We start from the raw sequence: 17,817 nt of genomic DNA, 5'->3' as shown, positions 1-17,817 counted from the left end.
TTACGAAATATTTTGAAAAGTTATATAATTAATTGGAAAATCTAGAAAAAGAAGATAAATTTCTAGACACATGTGACCTATCAAAATTGAAAGGATAAGCAACTTAAGAAGATCTATAATAAGCAATAAGATTGAAGCAGTAATAGTCTCTCAATAACAACATCAAAAAGCCCAGGATCAGATGGATTCATTGCTACATTCTACCAGAACTTTAGAGGAGAATTAACACCAATGCTCCTCCAACCATTCCATCAAATAGAAAAGAAAGGAACACTTCCAAACTCATTCTACAAAGTCAGTGTTAACCTGATACTAATACCAGACAAGGACAACACACATTAAAAAAAAGCAGCTATAGACCAATTTCCTTGATGAACAATACAAAAATCCTCAATAAGGAAAGCACTTGCAAACCAAATTCAACAACACTTTAAAAAGATCATACACTGTGATTAAATTGGTTTCATCCCAGGGACACAAAGATGATTCAACATACACAAATCAATAAATGTAATCCACCATATAAATAGAATCAAGGACAAAAATCACATGATTGTTTCAATTGAGGCGGAACAAGCTTTGACAAAATTCAACATCCCTTCATGATAAAAGTCCTGAACAAACTAGAAGTAGAAGGGTCAGATCTCAACATAATAAAGACAGTATAGTATGTAACGTACTTATAGCCAACATTATACTGAGTGGGGGTAAATTGAAAGCCTTTCCTCAAACTCAGGAATGAGATGAGGGTGTCCATTCTTTCCACTCTTACTCAGTCTAGTGCTTCAATTCTTAGCCAAAGCAATATGGCTAGAAAAAGAAGTAAGAGGGATACAAATAAGAAAGGAAGAAATCAAATTGTCTCTCTTTGCAGACCATATGATCTTATATTCAAAAGATCTAAGGACTCTATCAGAAAACTCTTAGATCTGATAAACACTTTCAGTAAAGAAGCAGTATACAAAAATCACTAATTTTTCTATATATCAATAACATGCTGAGAAAGATACAGGGAAAACGATCCCATTCACAATTAGTCTTAACAACAACAATGAAACCTAGGAATAAACCTACATAAGGTAGGTTTACAGTGAATGGAATATTATTCAGCCATAAAGAAGAGCAAAGTTATTTCATTTTCAGGAAAATGGATGGAATTGGAGACCACCTTATTAAGCAGAATAAAATAAGCCAGACTCAGAAAGACAAATAACACATTTTATCTCTCATATACAGAATGTAGATTTTTTTTTTTTAAAAAAAAAGGACATGAAAGTAGAAGGAAAACTATTTGGGAGGAGGAAGGGGACCAGTAGGAGGGGTGGGGAGACAGCAGAGGTAATAGGGGTGAATATGATCAAAGTACACTAGATATACGTATGAAAATGTCACAAGACCCATTATTTTGTACAATTAATATATGCTAAGAAAAGACTCAAGAAAATAAAAAATCAATTTAATAAATTTTCCCTCCTTCCTTCCTTCCTTTCTTCCCTCTCTGTCTATTCTTCCCTCCTATTTAATAAAGCAATGTTGCAATCTCAAGTTTGATTTCCTGCATTTTACCCTGAGGTTATACCCTTTCCCTCCTGGGCAAGGCCAGCATCAGTTGCTCCACGGTTATTCTCATTGAGCTTGGTGCCCGCTGCATAGAGAGGACAGAGACTGTTGCTGGGAGCACCTGGTATGGAAGCAGCCTATGGCTCTTGGGGCAACCACAGCACAGCTAGAAAGAAACCACCCTAGGCCCTTTATGGTTAATTTTAATTAACATGGCACAGCAGATAGTACAGCCCCCTCAGGGGCCAAAAAAGAGGCAGTTGTTATCCTTGCCCCACCCTCACAAAATCACTGGTTTGAACAGTTTACTCCTTAGGCCTGTGTTCTGGCCAGCCATCTGCAGGCCTCTCCTCTCTCAGGTTCATTCAGCAGGAGCTGCAGGAACTGGCAGATGCCCTGTCTGTCTATAAAAGAAAGCCTCAGAACTGCCAAAGGCATCCAGATAAGATGGTGGCAAGTTCCTCCTTCCTATATGGCTATATATAAGGAGCCACACCAGTGTCACAAATCCTACCACTTATATTCTTTCCTATGAACAGAGATCCTGTGACACAATCAGATGTCTTCTCTGAGAGGTTCCAAATGTCTTTTAAGATAACCACAAAGAGCACTTAGCCAGCATTAAGGATAAATTATCACCCGTTTCTTGCCTCAGATTCTAAATAATTCTGCATTAACAAAAACAGACATGAAGACCAGTGGAACAAAATAGACGACCCAGATATGAAGCCACACAACTATAACCAACTTATCTTTGACAAAGGAGCTAAAAATATACGATGGAGAAATAGCAGCCTCTTCAACAAAAACTGGTGGGAAAACTGCTTAGCAGTCTGCAAAAAACTGAAACTAGATCCATGTATATCACCCTATACCAAGATTAACTCAAAATGGATCAAGGATCTTAATATCAGACCCCAAACTCTAAAGTTGATACAAGAAAGAGTAGGAAATACTCTGGAGTTAGTAGGTATAGGTAAGAACTTTCTCAATGAAACCCCAGCAGCACAACAACTAAGAGATAGCATAGATAAATGGGACTTCATAAAGCTAAAAAGCTTCTGTTCATCAAAAGAAATGGTCTCTAAACTGAAGAGAACACCCACAGAGTGGGAGAAAATATTTGCCAACTATACATCAGACAAAGGACTGATAACCAGAATATACAGGGAACTTAAAAAACTAAATTCTCCCAAAACTAATGAACCAATAAAGAAATGGGCAAGTGAACTAAACAGAACTTTCTCAAAAGAAGAAATTCAAATGGCCAGAAAACACATGAAAAAATGCTCACCATCTCTAGCAATAAAGGAAATGCAAATGAAAACCACGCTAAGATTCCACCTCACCCCTGTTAGAATAGCCATCATCAGCAACACCACCAACAACAGGTGTTGGCGAGGATGCGGGGAAAAAGGAACCCTCTTACACTGTTGGTGGGAATGTAGACTAGTACAACCACTCTGGAAAAAAATTTGGAGGCTACTTAAAAAGCTAGACATTGATCTACCATTTGATCCAGCAATACCACTCTTGGGGATATACCCAAAAGACTGTTACTCCAGAGGCACCTGCACATCCATGTTTATTGCGCACTATTCACAATAGCCAAGTTATGGAAACAGCCAAGATGCCCCACCACTGACGAATGGATTAAGAAAATGTGCTATCTATACACAATGGAATTTTATGCAGCCATGAAGAAGAACGAAATGTTATCATTCGCTGGTAAATGGATGGAATTGGAGAACATCATTCTGAGTGAAGTTAGCCTGGCCCAAAAGACCAAAAATCGTATGTTCTCCCTCATATGTGGACATTAGATCAAGGGCAAACACAACAAGGGGATTGGACTATGAGCACATGATAAAAGCGAGAGCACACAAGGAAGGGGTGAGGATAGGTAAGACACCTAAAAAACTAGCTAGCATTTGTTGCCCTTAACACAGAGAAAACTAAAGCAGATACCTTAAAGCAACTGAGGCCAATAGGAAAAGGGGAACAGGTACTAGAGAAAAGGTTAGATCAAAAAGAATTAACCTAGAAGGTAACACCCACGCACAGGAAATCAATGTGAGTCAATGCCCTGTATAGCTATCCTTATCTCAACCAGCAAAAACCCTTGTTCCTTCCTATTATTGCTTATACTCTCTCTACAACAAAATTAGAAATAAGGGCAAAATAGTTCCTGCTGGGTATTGTGGGGAGAGAGAGGGAGGGGGCGGAGTGGGTGGTAAGGGAGGGGGTGGGGGCAGGGGGGAGAAATGAACCAAGCCTTGTATGCACATATGAATAATAAAAGAAAAATGAAAAATAAATAAATAATTCTGCATTAAAAAATGTAAATCATGCCACCCACCTGTGCAGTCAGTTGCTGTTTTCTCATCAAAAGTTCTTCTCTGTGTTTTTCCATCAGCTCCTGTGCCTCTCGTGTAGACTTCTTCAGCAGTTCTATTTCCTGTTTCTTCAAGTTGATGAGGGTATAGACTTCATTTATACAAATGGTGGCACTGGCTTTTTCTTCCATTATGCGGTTGAGCAACAGGACAGACTTTGCATGCTGCTTTGCCAGCTCTTCTTGCTTTTCACTATGGGGAAAGAACCACTCATGGCATGAAAAGGATGGCACTTAGGAATTTAAAGTGTTTGGTGAGGTGAGCCCTCCTCATAGAGAGGGAAATTGTAAGGGATGCTTACTTTCTATCTGTGTTTGTGATTGCCTGAACTTGGGTGATCTGGGGACAGAAGGAAACAGAACAATAGTATCCATTTTGCAATTGTGTACCCACTGCAACATTGTGGCTCCCTCCCCATCCTACAAGCAGGATAGTAACTACAGGATATCTTGGATTAAAGTATATAATAACAACTCAGAAGTTGTATTGGACAGAGGGATGGGTCCTGGCCAGATGAATCTTTGCTGTGCACCATTGTCCTGAGGTGTATCATTAAGCCAAACAAGTAATCATTCCACCCTCTGGTGCTGTTGCCCTGTAGGGTGGGCCCAAGACAAAGCTCATCTTCTGGACAGAAACTAGAAAAAGAGAAGTCATCTCTACTGTTCAGAAGATTCTGGAGATTTAATTCAAGTTCTCTTATCTTCTCAGCCAGATCTGAGTACCAAGAGGAGTCACGAATCTCCCACATTTATCACTGGCCACAGCCATCTAAGGGAAGACCCTAATGTCGGGAGAAACATCTAACTGGAGGTTAACAATAAAAGATTTGAAGAAGGTATAATTGGTGCCATTTCTCTGTTTTACTTCTTAAAAGTTCTTGCAATGTTAAAGACCTTTTCCTTTTTTCTCTCCCATTAAAGACTAACTTGGCAGGGTGGGGGGCAGTGTTGTATCTGAAGGCTCAGGAAAATGGAAACCAGATGTTGAGGAATTCACTTTCCAGAATTCTATTCTACAATAGAAATGTAATAAAAAGAAGCTGAGCCAAGAGGCTCAGTGGGGGATCAGTAGCAGGTCTTCTGTGGGTCTAGCACAGGAAGCCATCTGAGAATGAATCAGCCCAATGACAGAAGAGTCTTGCAGAAGAGAACAAGTCAAATAAAAAAAACCTAACTAGATGTACTGTGATGGGTTGAGAAGAAAACTCACAAACAGAATGTGAGACCTAAGGAAAACATACCCAAAGATGTGTCTTGTTTCTAGTTTTCCAGGACTACCCACAAGAAGGGATATGCACACCACCCATCAGAGCTTGTAGGTACCTTTTCTTTGAAAAATAGTTGCAATAAGTGATTGTAGCTTGATGATGTAACCTCAATAAACAATCACCTTCTGTTTATAATTTGCCTTTTCATAAAGATATGTCTAAACCATTTCATTGTGGTAATTCCATTGATATGTACAAGTCCACCCCTTTATTATATTCCTTTAACCTGCTTCCTCCTCTGCCCTTTTAAAACAGTGTTTGGTGGGTTTCATTATTTTATTATCATAATGAAACCTCCTTGTACTATTATTTATGCTAACAAAGTTATTTTAAAAAGATTTGTCTAGGTGGGCATGGTTGATCATGCCTGTAACCCCACCTGTTAAGGAGGTGGTGATCCAGAGAATGGAGGTTAGAGGCTAGCCCAGGCAAAAAGTAAGACCCATTCTCAAGCCAGGGGTGCACATCTGTGGTCCCAGCTATGCTGGAAGCATAGGTAGAAGGAAAGCAATCCAAGATCAACCCCAGGCAAAATCTTGAGACTCTTTATCAAAAAAATAACTAAAAACACAACTAAAAGGCAAAAAAGGGCCGGGAGAATGGCTCAAGTGGTAAAGCACCTGCCTAGCAAGCATGAGACCTGCATTCAAACCCCATACTTCCCCCCATATTGTCTAGAATTGTGGTTATTCAGATGTGGTCACCCAGCAGCACTTGCCTCACTTGGGAACTTGTTAAGAATGCATATTCTTGTTCCCTAGACTGCTACAGCCCAGGAATTTGTGCTATAAAAAGCCCTCCAGGTGATTTTTGATGCTCACTCAAGTTTGAGGACCACAGGAATATAGGGGCATGAGGTTGTTTGATAAGAATATTCCACTGAGCATTATTCCTCTGGTTATTGGCTTAGAAACAGTCTAGTTCATAGAAGCCATCACTCATAACTGTGGCTAGCATGCATATTGCACAAATTCACATAGTTAGTCTCCAACATGGCCTAGAATATCCAGTGTTCCTAAAATGTATGTAATTATGGACTTTCTTTTTCATGGAGCGTCTCTCAGGGCTGGTGCTTGGGAAACAAATTCCTGGGCCTTGAGCGCTCCATCTGATGAAAGCTTTGTTATCTATCGTGCACCAAGCAAACTTCTGATTATTTAAATGTCCCAAGAAGATGTTTTTCCCCCTGTGATGAGGTTTCCTTGAACATTTCTCAATCTTGAGAAACCAACATTCTGATATTTATGCCTTAATTTTGCAAATTTGCAAGGTTTTTTTTTTCTTTTTCGAGACTATATCTTCTTTTCTTATGAGAAACATCTTTTTCTCATATTGTTTTCTTTTTTGAGAATTTATCTTCTTCTCTTATGAACTGGATAAGTCAAGAATTCTGATTCTGACTTACAGATTGGAGCAAATGAGGTAAAGTACTGGTCTGAGGCAACATAGCTCAGGAGGAAAGGAAAGGGAGCAGTGTCAGATCTTGAGCTACAAGTAGTTACAAATGTTATCTCATTAAATCTGGAACCATCTCCTGGGAACCAACCGCTTTGTCAGTCCACCAGGAGATCTGATATATATTTACAATACAATTCTAACAAGAGGTCTTGTTCTGGAGGGGGATAAGGTTGTAAACTAAATTTAACAAAAATGGAAACTGGCCACTGTGTGCCTCTACCTAGGGAGGTGACCTTTGAAGTACTGTGTGATTTTCAAGCAAACATGACTTGCTGTTGAGAAGCCAGATTGCCTCTGAACAGTGCAGATCTCTGGGATGCAGTGGGTAGAGACTTTTGTTTTCCTCCCCACTCGTCACCAGCCTGGGTGGATGTTCTACAACTGACCTTTACCTCTTAACTTGCCCCACCCCAGTTAGGACAAGGAGGCAGACTTAAGAGAGTTTTTCCACTCCAGCCCCAGACCCCTACTCCCTCAAGAACTGAATTATAAAATACCTACTGTAGAACTTCATTAATATTGTCCAGATCAATTAGTGCCTTCTTTAATAACTTTACTTCATTGTCTAGCTTTGAAATCTTCCTTTGCATCTGTTTTATCTCCATGCGATTTAATTTACGAGCACTTCTGACACATTCTTAAAAGTAAGTGGAAATGTTACTAATTTATTTGAGAAAGAGCACAATTGTAGATGGTTTTCAAATCATGAAAAAAACATTATCTTTCTTTGAAATATTATTTTAATTATGTTTCTGTATCAGACATCTCTTACTTATCACTCTGGTCCCTCTAATCTTACCTATTTTTCTGTCTCTGATTCCTGCTGCTGCGATGGTGAACACCTTTCAGTGGGCTCTGAAAAACTTCAGATAGGTGTAGTCTGAGAGTGCCTGATTCTCACCTGCCCCTTGCAGTTCCTTCTTTTGCTGAGGACTTCCTGCTGCCTCTACTACGGGATTTCTTTAGACACCACACCCATGCATGTACAACCAGGAATTGTAGGAGGGGGAGCAAACATTGGATCAATAATAGACAGGAAACATTACACAAAAATTTCCTTCTTTCTCACTGATGGATTGGGGGATGGGGGCTGAGAAGAGGTCACAGTACGTGTTGGGAGCATGTTCATATAATTAATTAGCTGTAATTAGCCACAGCCAACATCAACAATGCACTCCATATTGACTCTCCTTCCTCCCCACTCCTCTTTGGATTCCACTCCCTAAATAATCACTACAGCAAAAGTCATTGTCTTATTCTGGGAAACCAAATGTAATAAAAAACTAATTTTTATAAACAAAAAATCAGCAAAATCACATAAAACTTCAGAGGATTACTCACAGCATGATAGATAAAAAGTCAACATGCAGGAATTTTTGAACACTAGTGTTTAAAAGTGGGAAGAACTATCCATTTCTACACACAAAAAAAATTCCCTAGATACTAGCTGCTAGCTACCCTGATAGAGTTAGGTTAATTTTTTCCAGTGGGTTGTTTGTTTGTTTGTTTTTTAGGCTATTAATTAAATTCTTCATTGTAGCAGGGCCTCTCAAACTTTGTGTCTCAAATATCCATATCCATCACCTGGGAACCTTGTTAACATGCAGACTCTGATTCTGTGCAGTAGGTCTGGGGTAGACTCAGAGATTCTGCATTTTCTCGGATGCTGATATGCTGTTAATCCAAAGACCACTCATTGAGCAGTAAGGCTTTTTGACAGAAAGTCAATTAAAATTTCTTGATTAAATATTCAGCATGTATCAAAGGATTTTATAAGCTAATATGATACAGTTTTTTTCCTTCTAAAATGTTTTTTCCTGTTTATAAATGTAACTCAATGTGGAAAATAAAAGCAACCAAAGAAAATACAGCAAAAACACTCTTGATTCTGCCTTTGGTGATGATTTTTCTAAGTCTCACTTTTTATCTTTACACATGTACTGTGTTTATTTTCTCTGTCAAGCTAAACTAACACCAAGTATATTGTTTTATAACCTACCTTATCAGCCAGGGTCCAGTTAGGAGATAACAACTGCACAGTAAATTGAACAGAGGTTTGTTACAAAGAGCTACTAACCACTGTAGAGGATTAGGGTAAAGAGGAATGAATCGCAAGAAGTCAAGAGAATGCGAAGGAACTCAGGAGTAACAGTGTGAGGAGCAGCCACCATCCGTAGGGTCAAGATGAGGACTCAAAGCTGCAGCACCTCCAGTTGAAGAGGCAGACCTATTGGAGAGGATTGTGGCTCACTGGGTGACGAAGTTGTTTCTGAAATTCTGGGCTGGTGGAACTTGCTGGAAATCTACTTTTGGGAGTGTATTAAAAACAAAACCCAGAAAATAACAGGTGTTGGCAAGGATGTGAAGGAACTGGAACCCACTGTGCACTCCAAAATGGTGCAGTCACTGTGGAAGACACTATCCAGATCTTCACAAAATTGATTGCAGAATTATCTTACAACCCAGCAATGCCTTGTCTGTATCTAAAGCCAGAAGAACTGCACACAGATTGCCTCCAACTCTTGATCCTCCTGCCTCTGCCTCCTGAGAACTGGGATTATTCCTGGCTAAATACAGACCTTTAAAAAAGTTTTTAAAAAGCTTATTAGGACCTCTCTTTTAATATGGGATCCTTGGAAAACATTCTGAAGTTTGTGTGCATAGAATTTATTAAACATGCTTTCATGTGTATCTCTACTGGGGAAGTGGAGGAGGCAGGGCTAGCAGAGGGGAAGTTAAACCAAAGAGCATTGGCGTTTTGATGACACTGTGTCCTTACAGTGACCAACCACTGAATGTGAGTTTTACCTAGGGAGAGATGATAACCTTGAGTGATGTCTCTCTCTTTTTTCAAGGCAATTCCTAGAAAAGAACTTAGCTGTGAGCCTTAGCCAATAGTTCTGGCAGCTGGAAGAATGAAGTTGGGCCCTGACATTATTCCAAATGCAAAATTTTACTAAAGATGAAAACTTAAATAGAAGAGCTAAAACTATAAAACTCTTAGGGGCTGGGAGTGTAGCTCAGTGGTAGAACATTTGCCTAGCATGCATGAGGCCCCAGGTTTGATCCCTAGCACTGCAAAAAATAAACCAAAAACAGCAACAAAAATCTCTTAGAACATAGTGTAAAAGCTTCATGACCTTGGATACAATACCAAAACAAACAAACAAAAAAAGCATGGGCAACAAGGAAAAAGTAAATACATTAGACTACATTGAAGTTTTTTAAAAACTTGCTTATCAAAAGTCACTACCAATAAAATGAAAAGACAACCTGTGGGATGGGAGAAAAACACTTACAAATCATATATCTAACAAAGGGCTAACATCCAGAATACAGAAAGAACTCCACAAAAAATGGCAACAACCACAAAATCCAATTAAAAGGTGGGTAAAGGATCTGGGTAGACAGTTCTCCAAGAAGATATTCTCATAGCAATTTAACAAACACAGGAAAAGATGTTCACAATCACTAGTCATTGGGAACATGCAAATTAAAACCACCATGAGATCTCAAATCCATAGGATGGCTAGTATTAAAAACAAAACCCAGAAAATAACAGGTGTTGGCAAGGATGTGAAGGAACTGGAACCCACTGTGCACTGCAAAATGGTGCAGTCACTGTGGAAGACACTATCCGGATCTTCACAAAATTGACTGCAGAATTATCTTACAACCCAGCAATGCCTTGTCTGCATCTAAAGCCAGAAGAACTGCACACAGGGTCTCGGCTAGATATTTGAACGTCCATGTGCATAACAGCACAGCTCACAACAGTCAAAAGATGGAAGAAGCAAAGTGTCCATCAGCAAACGCACAGATAAACAAAACGTGGTGAACAGATCCAGTAGAATGTTACTCAGCCTTCAAAAGGAAAGGCATTCTGACACATGCAATAATAGAAACAAACCTGGAAGACATTATGCTGAGTGAAGCAAGCCAGTCACAGAAGCACAAAGATTCTAAGTGATGCCACTTGGATGAAGGACCTAGAGCTGCCAAAAGCAGAGACAGAAAGTAGAACGGTGGGCTAGTCCAGTCAAGTTGCCTAATTTAACTGGATAAGTATTAAGTTGGAATGGGCTGATTCATATATCTTTAATCTATTTAGAAACTAAATTATATAAATTAAATTTTGATATGCAGTATATTATTTCCATTTAAAATGCAAAGGAAAATTATTACGGCTCACACTGTGTTTATGTCAGATAATCTCTCTAGCTATATTTATAGAAGCGGCAACTATTCAACTTGTCTTGTCCAAAGTACTTGGCTGAATTTTCTTAGAGGATAAACTACATCTCTGCAGCTGATAACCTTGGAATTACCTTCCACCTCCACGTTAATGCCAGGGGGCACGGTCTCCAGCAGGAAGTAGAGCCTGCTCATTTCCATGCTTTCAATTTCCAAAAGGTCAATCGTGTTTTTTCTCATTTCTTCCTGAAAAAAATTAAATTGTATTTTTAAAAATGTTAACATGCCAAAATAGTAAGATGGGTTTTTTAAACAATGCTCCATAAGTAGTTTCTGGGGTCAAAATTTAATTTTCACTAAACATCTTCTGCCATTATTTTGATTTGGACTAGAAAGCAGAAAAAGAACATTTTCTACAGTTTTTAAGATCTTATTATTAATTTGTCTTTTAATTTCGCTGATTCTGAAATGTTTTTACTCTGTGTATTTGTTTCTCATATGCATTTTCAATCTATCCAAAAGGAAATAGTCTAATAAGAAGGGTAACATTGAGAAAGAAAGCTATGTGTTAAAAAATTCCAATAAAATATGCTTACATATAAGGAAAATAATGGTTGTCTTACTCATCCATATAAGTCCGAACAGGTGAGGTTGATTTGTTTGTTTGTGTTTGGTGGGGCTACTTTAAAGAAGGAAAAACCATTTTAAAAGTAGTTAGTGAAAAAAGCAGATAACTCATCTTTTAAATAAATGGTGATAATAGCTATAGCTATTGTATGAGTGAGAAATTACCATTATATTTTGTCATCCAAAAATCAGATTACTTAATTATGTGTACAACGTGGTCATTTTTTCTTTTAAAAAATAAAATTCAGTTGGATGTAGTAGCTTACATCTGTAATCCCAGCAACTCAGGAGGTACAGATTGGGAGGATTAAGGCTCAAGGCCAGCACTGGCAAAAAGTTAGTGAAACTTCATCTTGACAAACAAGCCAGGCAGTGGTGGTACAGGTCTGTAATCCCAGCTACTCAGGAGACATAGATAGGAGAATGACAGTCTAAGGCCAGCCCTGGGCAAAAAACATGAGACAGATCTGAAAAACAACTAAAGATTAAGTGGTGGAGCACTTATGCAGCAAGCCATAGGCCCTGCGTTCAAACCCCAGTGCTACAAATCAATAAATCAATCATTAAAATAAAATAGAATTCAATGCAGGCATCATCCATATCCTAAAAGTATAAGGATATTCATCAAATAGTTAATTGTGAATATTTCAGGGCAGTGGGATCATGTTAGTTTTTTACTTTCTTACATTTGCTTACCTATTTTTTCCTGAAATTTCCAGAGTAAACGTATTATTTTCATTAAAATGAATATTTATTACTTTAAAAATGGAGAGATTTTTCTCAGTTATATAAGAGATTTCATGATTCAGATATTAAATGGATACATATTAGATATTTTAATTAGCCACAATAAATATTTTGGCTCCTACACATCCTGGAGGAAAACATAACTGAAAGAAGCAGAGGAGATAGGAAAGCATCCCAGGGAAGCACAACACACGGACTCCTACATCTCTACATGAGTCTATTCAACTGAGGAGGACTGGAAAGTGTGACAATGTGGTATGCATACAGAATTATACAATTACATAAAATACAAAGTGACGAGGTTTTTATCAGCAGTCTGTAGACTCAAACTCACTTTATAGCCATTTTTCTGTATTTTTAGGTATTTGATAGGTAGTAGATTCTTCTTCAATATTTTTAAATCAAATTAAGACCTCACCATTTTGGCCTTGCTGAAGAAGCAGTTTAAACATCATCCAGAGGTGACAGACATATGTCTGTGAGACCTCAGAAGGAAAGGTGAAAAACACTTTTTCAATGTCTTTGATAGGGGCCAGGTTAGTATAATTAAAAGCATTTCTGTTTGTTTCTTTTCACTAACATCACAGATGACTTCCATGGAGATGTCAATCTTTTACCAGTCAAGAAAGAAATTGCTTATAGGCATTATGTGTGTGAATTTTTTTCCTAGAAATTGTGTGTCATTTGCTTGTTTGTGTGGTTGGTTGGTGTTTGTTTGGTTGGTTTTAACCATCTTGGTTCATATGGCCTACCCATTAACATTGGCTCATGTGGCCTACCCATTAACTTAGCCCTCTTATTATCCCCATTGCTTTTCCTCAGTGGATTTGTCCTCATCCTTAGCACAGCCCCTACAAGTCCTTTTTTTTGTATGGAAAATGCACAGATTGCATGCAACAATCCGTGTTGGTATAAAAGCTTAGTAAATGGAAAGAATATATATACATATATAACACACACACACACACACACACACACACACATATATATAAAACATATATAGTTAAATTTTTATGAAATTTTTATGTTATTTTATAACATAAAATAACATATATAGTTAAATTTTATGAAATTTTTATGTTACATTTTTTAACATATATAGTTAAAAAATAGCTCTTATAGATAATCCAATACCAATTTCTTAACAGCTACAGCAATGTCCTTAAGAAAGATCCTAGCTTCTTCATTGCATTTAAAATAGTCACTTTGCAGAGATTGTTCTGAAAAACAAAAAGATTAGGAAATTAAGACCTCTTATCTGTCCAAATCCTATGTAACCCTTTATGGTCTGGTTCAAATGCTAGAAGTTCCATGACTTCTGAGTCTATTGTACTCTACCCGAATCTCTTTTGGACTTGTTTCCTAATATAGATATATAATGCTCCTGGGAGAGTATAATAACTCCTCTTAAGAGCATCTTTGCATATCTTATGGTAGAAAGAATAGGGTAAAAATAAACATTTATGAGGGTGACTAATCTGTCTATAATGTGGGTTTGATTAAGCAAGGTTTCATACATATACACATAAAATATACTAAATATAAAATATACATTGAATCAATTGTTTAAAAATCCGTTGTGTCATTTTCACTTCTGTGCAAAAATGGAAGCATGGACTGAGATCGCATATTTGCAAAACTGGTAGGTTTGAAAAGTTTTTTTAATTGACATACATAATGATGTCTCTTTTCCCTCACACTGTCATTAGAAAGCCTCTGAGAAGAGGGTCTTGTGAAAAGGCAGGAGATGACAAGATACATACGGAATGAGAAGGAAGGGAAGAAAGCATGCAAGGAAGAAAAGAGAGAGAATTACTCTTAGCTTGGCTTTGTGACCACTGCATCATGGGGACTCTGAATGGGTTCCAGGCCACCATCCTCATGAGTGATTCATGCTATGAATGGATTATCTTATGACTTTATGATCCCTATTTTACAGATGAGAAATCAGACTTTTGAAATAATATTACATGTGCAAAGTCACAGACCTGAGCAGTGGTAGTGTCTGGGTTTAAACCCAATGGGGGTGACTCCAGGGCCCCTTCTCTTAATGGCCAGTCCATCATTCAAAAGACAGAATAACAATGTCTGCCCTTAGTTCCAGGGAACTTGGCCTTTCCTACTGCACTGTGCTCTTAAACCAAGTGAAAGCCAGCTAGTGCATTTGCAAGTCAGTGTGTTAATGAAGCACTGGCATACTTCCTTTCTTTTATGTTTTAGGGAGTGAAACAACACAGCTTATTCCTGCTTGCAAATGGGTGGGAAACCTCCCTATTTTACAACTCATACTCAGAGCAAGAAGGCTTAAAGTTGTTACTGGTTTTTTTCCTGTGAAAAAATTTCTGAAGGCTCAGACATCATTAGCAGAAACAATATTTATGCCTAAGTGCTATGGCTGAATGAACATGTTGACCTGAGATCAATCATAAAGAGAATTTAAGGTCCATGCTCTGTCATTAACAATTCCCTTGATTCATATGAGTAATTTAAGTCTTGTGTTAACATTCTAACACCATTCCGCGCCTATCTGCCAAGGACTACTGTAAAATTAAATTCTGCCCTGTAAGAAGGAAAAACAGAGAAGCTATCCTAAAGTAACAGCAACATTGTAACAAAAAGCAGTGTTGATTATTTTGAAGCAATATGATGACTGTAATTAAACAGTAAGATGCTTTGCTATTGTGTAAACTATTTGTGTGTGCGTGTGCGTGTGGGTGTGTGTGTGGTGAGCACAAATGTCTTTTCTTGGACTAAAAGGTTGAGCATCCAAGGTCATTTCGGTCCCAACCTCAAACATTCTTTTTAATCTAATAAAACGGACGCCTCTTCACCTGCACACCCATGTTTATTGCGGCACTATTCACAATAGCCAAGTTATGGAAACAGCCAAGATGCCCCACCACTGACGAATGGATTAAGAAAATGTGCTATCTATACACAATGGAATTCTATGCAGCCATGAAGAAGAACGAAATGTTATCATTCGCTGGTAAATGGATGGAATTGGAGAACATCATTCTGAGTGAAGTTAGCCTGGCCCAAAAGACCAAAAATCGTATGTTCTCCCTCATATGTGGACATTAGATCAAGGGTAAACACAACATGGGGATTGGACTATGAGCACATGACAAAAGCGAGAGCACACAAGGGAGGGGTGAGGATAGGTAAGACACCTAAAAAACTAGCTAGCATTTGTTGCCCTTAACGCAGAGAAACTAAAGCAGATACCTTAAAAGCAACTGAGGCCAATAGGAAAAGGGGAACAGGTACTAGAGAAAAGGTTAGATCAAAAAGAATTAACCTAGAAGGTAACACCCACGCACAGAAATCAATGTGAGTCAATGCCCTGTATAGCTATCCTTATTTCAACCAGCAAAACCCCTTGTTCCTTCCTATTATTGCTTATACTCTCTCTACAACAAAATTAGAGATAAGGGCAAAATAGTTTCTGCTGGGTATGGGGGGAGGGAGAGGGAGGGGGCGGAGTGGGTGGTAAGGGAGGGGGCGGGGGCAGGGGGGAGAAATGAACCAAGCCTTGTATGCACATATGAATAATAAAAGAAAAAAAAAGAAATATCACAATGAATCCCCTGGTACAAAAAACAAAAAACAACAACAAAAAAAACGGACGCCTCTTAAACACTTCCTATTTGCCCAGTAAAGTCTTCAGTTTACGATGCCAAAACGCAAAAGGAGATGAATTTGCAAAACAAAGGCGGGAAGAAACAGTCAAGTGGGAGGCGTCATCTAATGCAGGGGTATACTCAGGTCTTGTGGGCTGGAATCTCTCTCCTCTCTCTCTCTCTCTCTCTCTCTCTCTCTCTCTCTCTCTCTCTCTCTCTCTCTCCTCTCTCTCTCTCTCTCTCTCTCCCCCTCCCTCTCTCCGCCCTCTCTCTCGCTCTCTCCCTTCCCTCCCCACTTTCCCCTTCCTATCCTCCTCCTCTCCTCTCCTTCCCCTCCACTCCCTCCCTTTCTCTCTAGTCTCTCTCACTTCTCTCTCTCCTGCCACCCGCGGCCTCTCACCCACAACCAGAAGCTGCTCTAGCGCGGCGGCCGCCACCGAGGAGCCAAGGGTGTTGGGGAAGGTGCACAGCTCCAGAGAGAGGCTGGTGGACACGGAGGCAGGTCGCACCGAGGGGCTCCAGGGCCTCAGCGCCATCTTGCTGCTTCTGCCTCCCTGGCCTGAGGGGGACGGTTGCCACCGCAACGAGGACGCCGAGGTCCTCGGCTGCCCCCTGGTGGCCAACACTTGGCCCGGTACGAGCCGCATGAATTAGGCGGCCCTGGATGGAGGGCTCCCTCTTGAGGTTTGAATGCCTCTTAGGTATTGCTTGATCTCCACTTTTACAGACAAGGAAACTGAGGCACGCAGGACTAAGTAAACTGACCGAGGCCATAGGAAGGTAGCAGTGGAGATAAGTGAAGTCTATTTGAATCAGATCACTGGGTTTTGTTAAGAACTTTTTTCTTAACAGTCTGCCTGTCTTCCTTCTAATTGTGAGTTCTTTGATGACAGCAGGATATTATTTTTCTCTGCATCCCCAAAACTGCCTTGTGTTGGGCTCAGCTTGAGTGTGACTGGCTGACTAGAGACAAACACAGCAGATTCAACTCCCTACTCTTCCTAACATTTTTTTTTCTCTTTCTTTCTTTTTTTTTTTTTTTTTGATGGTACTGGAGTCTGTTCAGGGTCTCACTTTTGTTAGGCAAGTACTCTACCATTTGAACCATACCACACCTCTTTTTATGCTTAGTTATTTTTTGGATAGAGTCTCAAGTTTTTGCAGGGCTGGCCTGGGGAAGCATTCTTCCTCTCTATGCCTCCTGCGTAGCTGGTATCACAGAAATGAACCACCATTCCTGGCATGTTGGTTGAGATAGGTGTTGCTAACTTTTTGTTCTGACTAACCTCAAACTGTGATGGCTGCTTTCCCAGGTACCTGGGATCTCAGATGTATGCCACTACGCCCAGCCCCTACCTTTTCTTTACTGTTGGTGAAACTAAAGTCACAATGATAGTAACAATAACGATAGCTGTCAATTGTCAAATGCTTATTATGTTTCAGGCACTGTTTTAAATACATATTTTACCTTCAGTACCCCACTTAACCCTCATAGTAATTCTTTGAGGGAGGTATTATTGCCCATTTTGCCTATGAGGACCCTGAGCTGTGCCATGAGTCATCATGCTACAATGCCTGGGAGGCCACAGCACATCTATGGCAGAGCTAGTTCCAGAATCCAGGCCTCCTTCATCTAGGGAGAGCCGTATCCTGGCCTTGGACATTGTCCTCATTTCTCTTCTTTTTTCCAGATTCGGCCTTTTTGTGTTTAGACCTGTTCTTGCCTTTCTGTGCTCTCCTCTGTGTGGTAAGAGTAAGAATCCTGGCAAACATTTCTAGAGCACCCTTTCTGTCATCTGGTTTCTGGATGAGTTCCACCAATAGGAACCATTGGCACAAGATTAGAGACCAAGAAGCCATTCTGTTTCTTGATTAAGGTGGCCACTCTAGGAGTAGTTGTTTCAGGCCACAGTTGACTGCAGATCCCAGCAGTTTTGGTGGC

The 17,817-nt window shown here is 39.4% G+C and overlaps 1 protein-coding gene across 9 annotated transcripts in view; it reads right to left on the bottom strand.

The window, feature by feature from the left end:
- The window catches only part of Ccdc175 (coiled-coil domain containing 175), a 77,683-nt gene extending 61,251 nt beyond the window's left edge, over positions 1 to 16,432 (bottom strand). For 8 of the 9 annotated variants that reach the window (XM_074067865.1, XM_020178939.2, XM_074067866.1 and 5 more), the window contains exons 1-5: positions 16,276 to 16,432; positions 13,387 to 13,472; positions 11,013 to 11,124; positions 7,186 to 7,321; positions 3,920 to 4,148 (exon numbers count right to left, since the gene is read on the bottom strand). In XM_074067865.1, the coding sequence (XP_073923966.1) occupies positions 3,920 to 4,148; positions 7,186 to 7,321; positions 11,013 to 11,124; positions 13,387 to 13,472; positions 16,276 to 16,411 (699 nt within the window). In that variant the 5' untranslated portion in view covers positions 16,412 to 16,432. The remainder of the gene's footprint in view (positions 1 to 3,919; positions 4,149 to 7,185; positions 7,322 to 11,012; positions 11,125 to 13,386; positions 13,473 to 16,275) is intronic. The other variant, XM_074067868.1, reaches the window with a different exon arrangement.
- Between the last annotated feature and the right edge of the window lie 1,385 nt (positions 16,433 to 17,817).

The sequence above is a fragment of the Castor canadensis genome, chromosome 3, assembly GCF_047511655.1.
Source record: "Castor canadensis chromosome 3, mCasCan1.hap1v2, whole genome shotgun sequence".
In the NCBI taxonomy this organism is placed as follows: domain Eukaryota; kingdom Metazoa; phylum Chordata; class Mammalia; order Rodentia; family Castoridae; genus Castor; species Castor canadensis.
The sequence above is the reverse complement of the archived record's forward strand: the minus strand, read 5'-3'. Positions and strand labels throughout refer to the sequence as shown.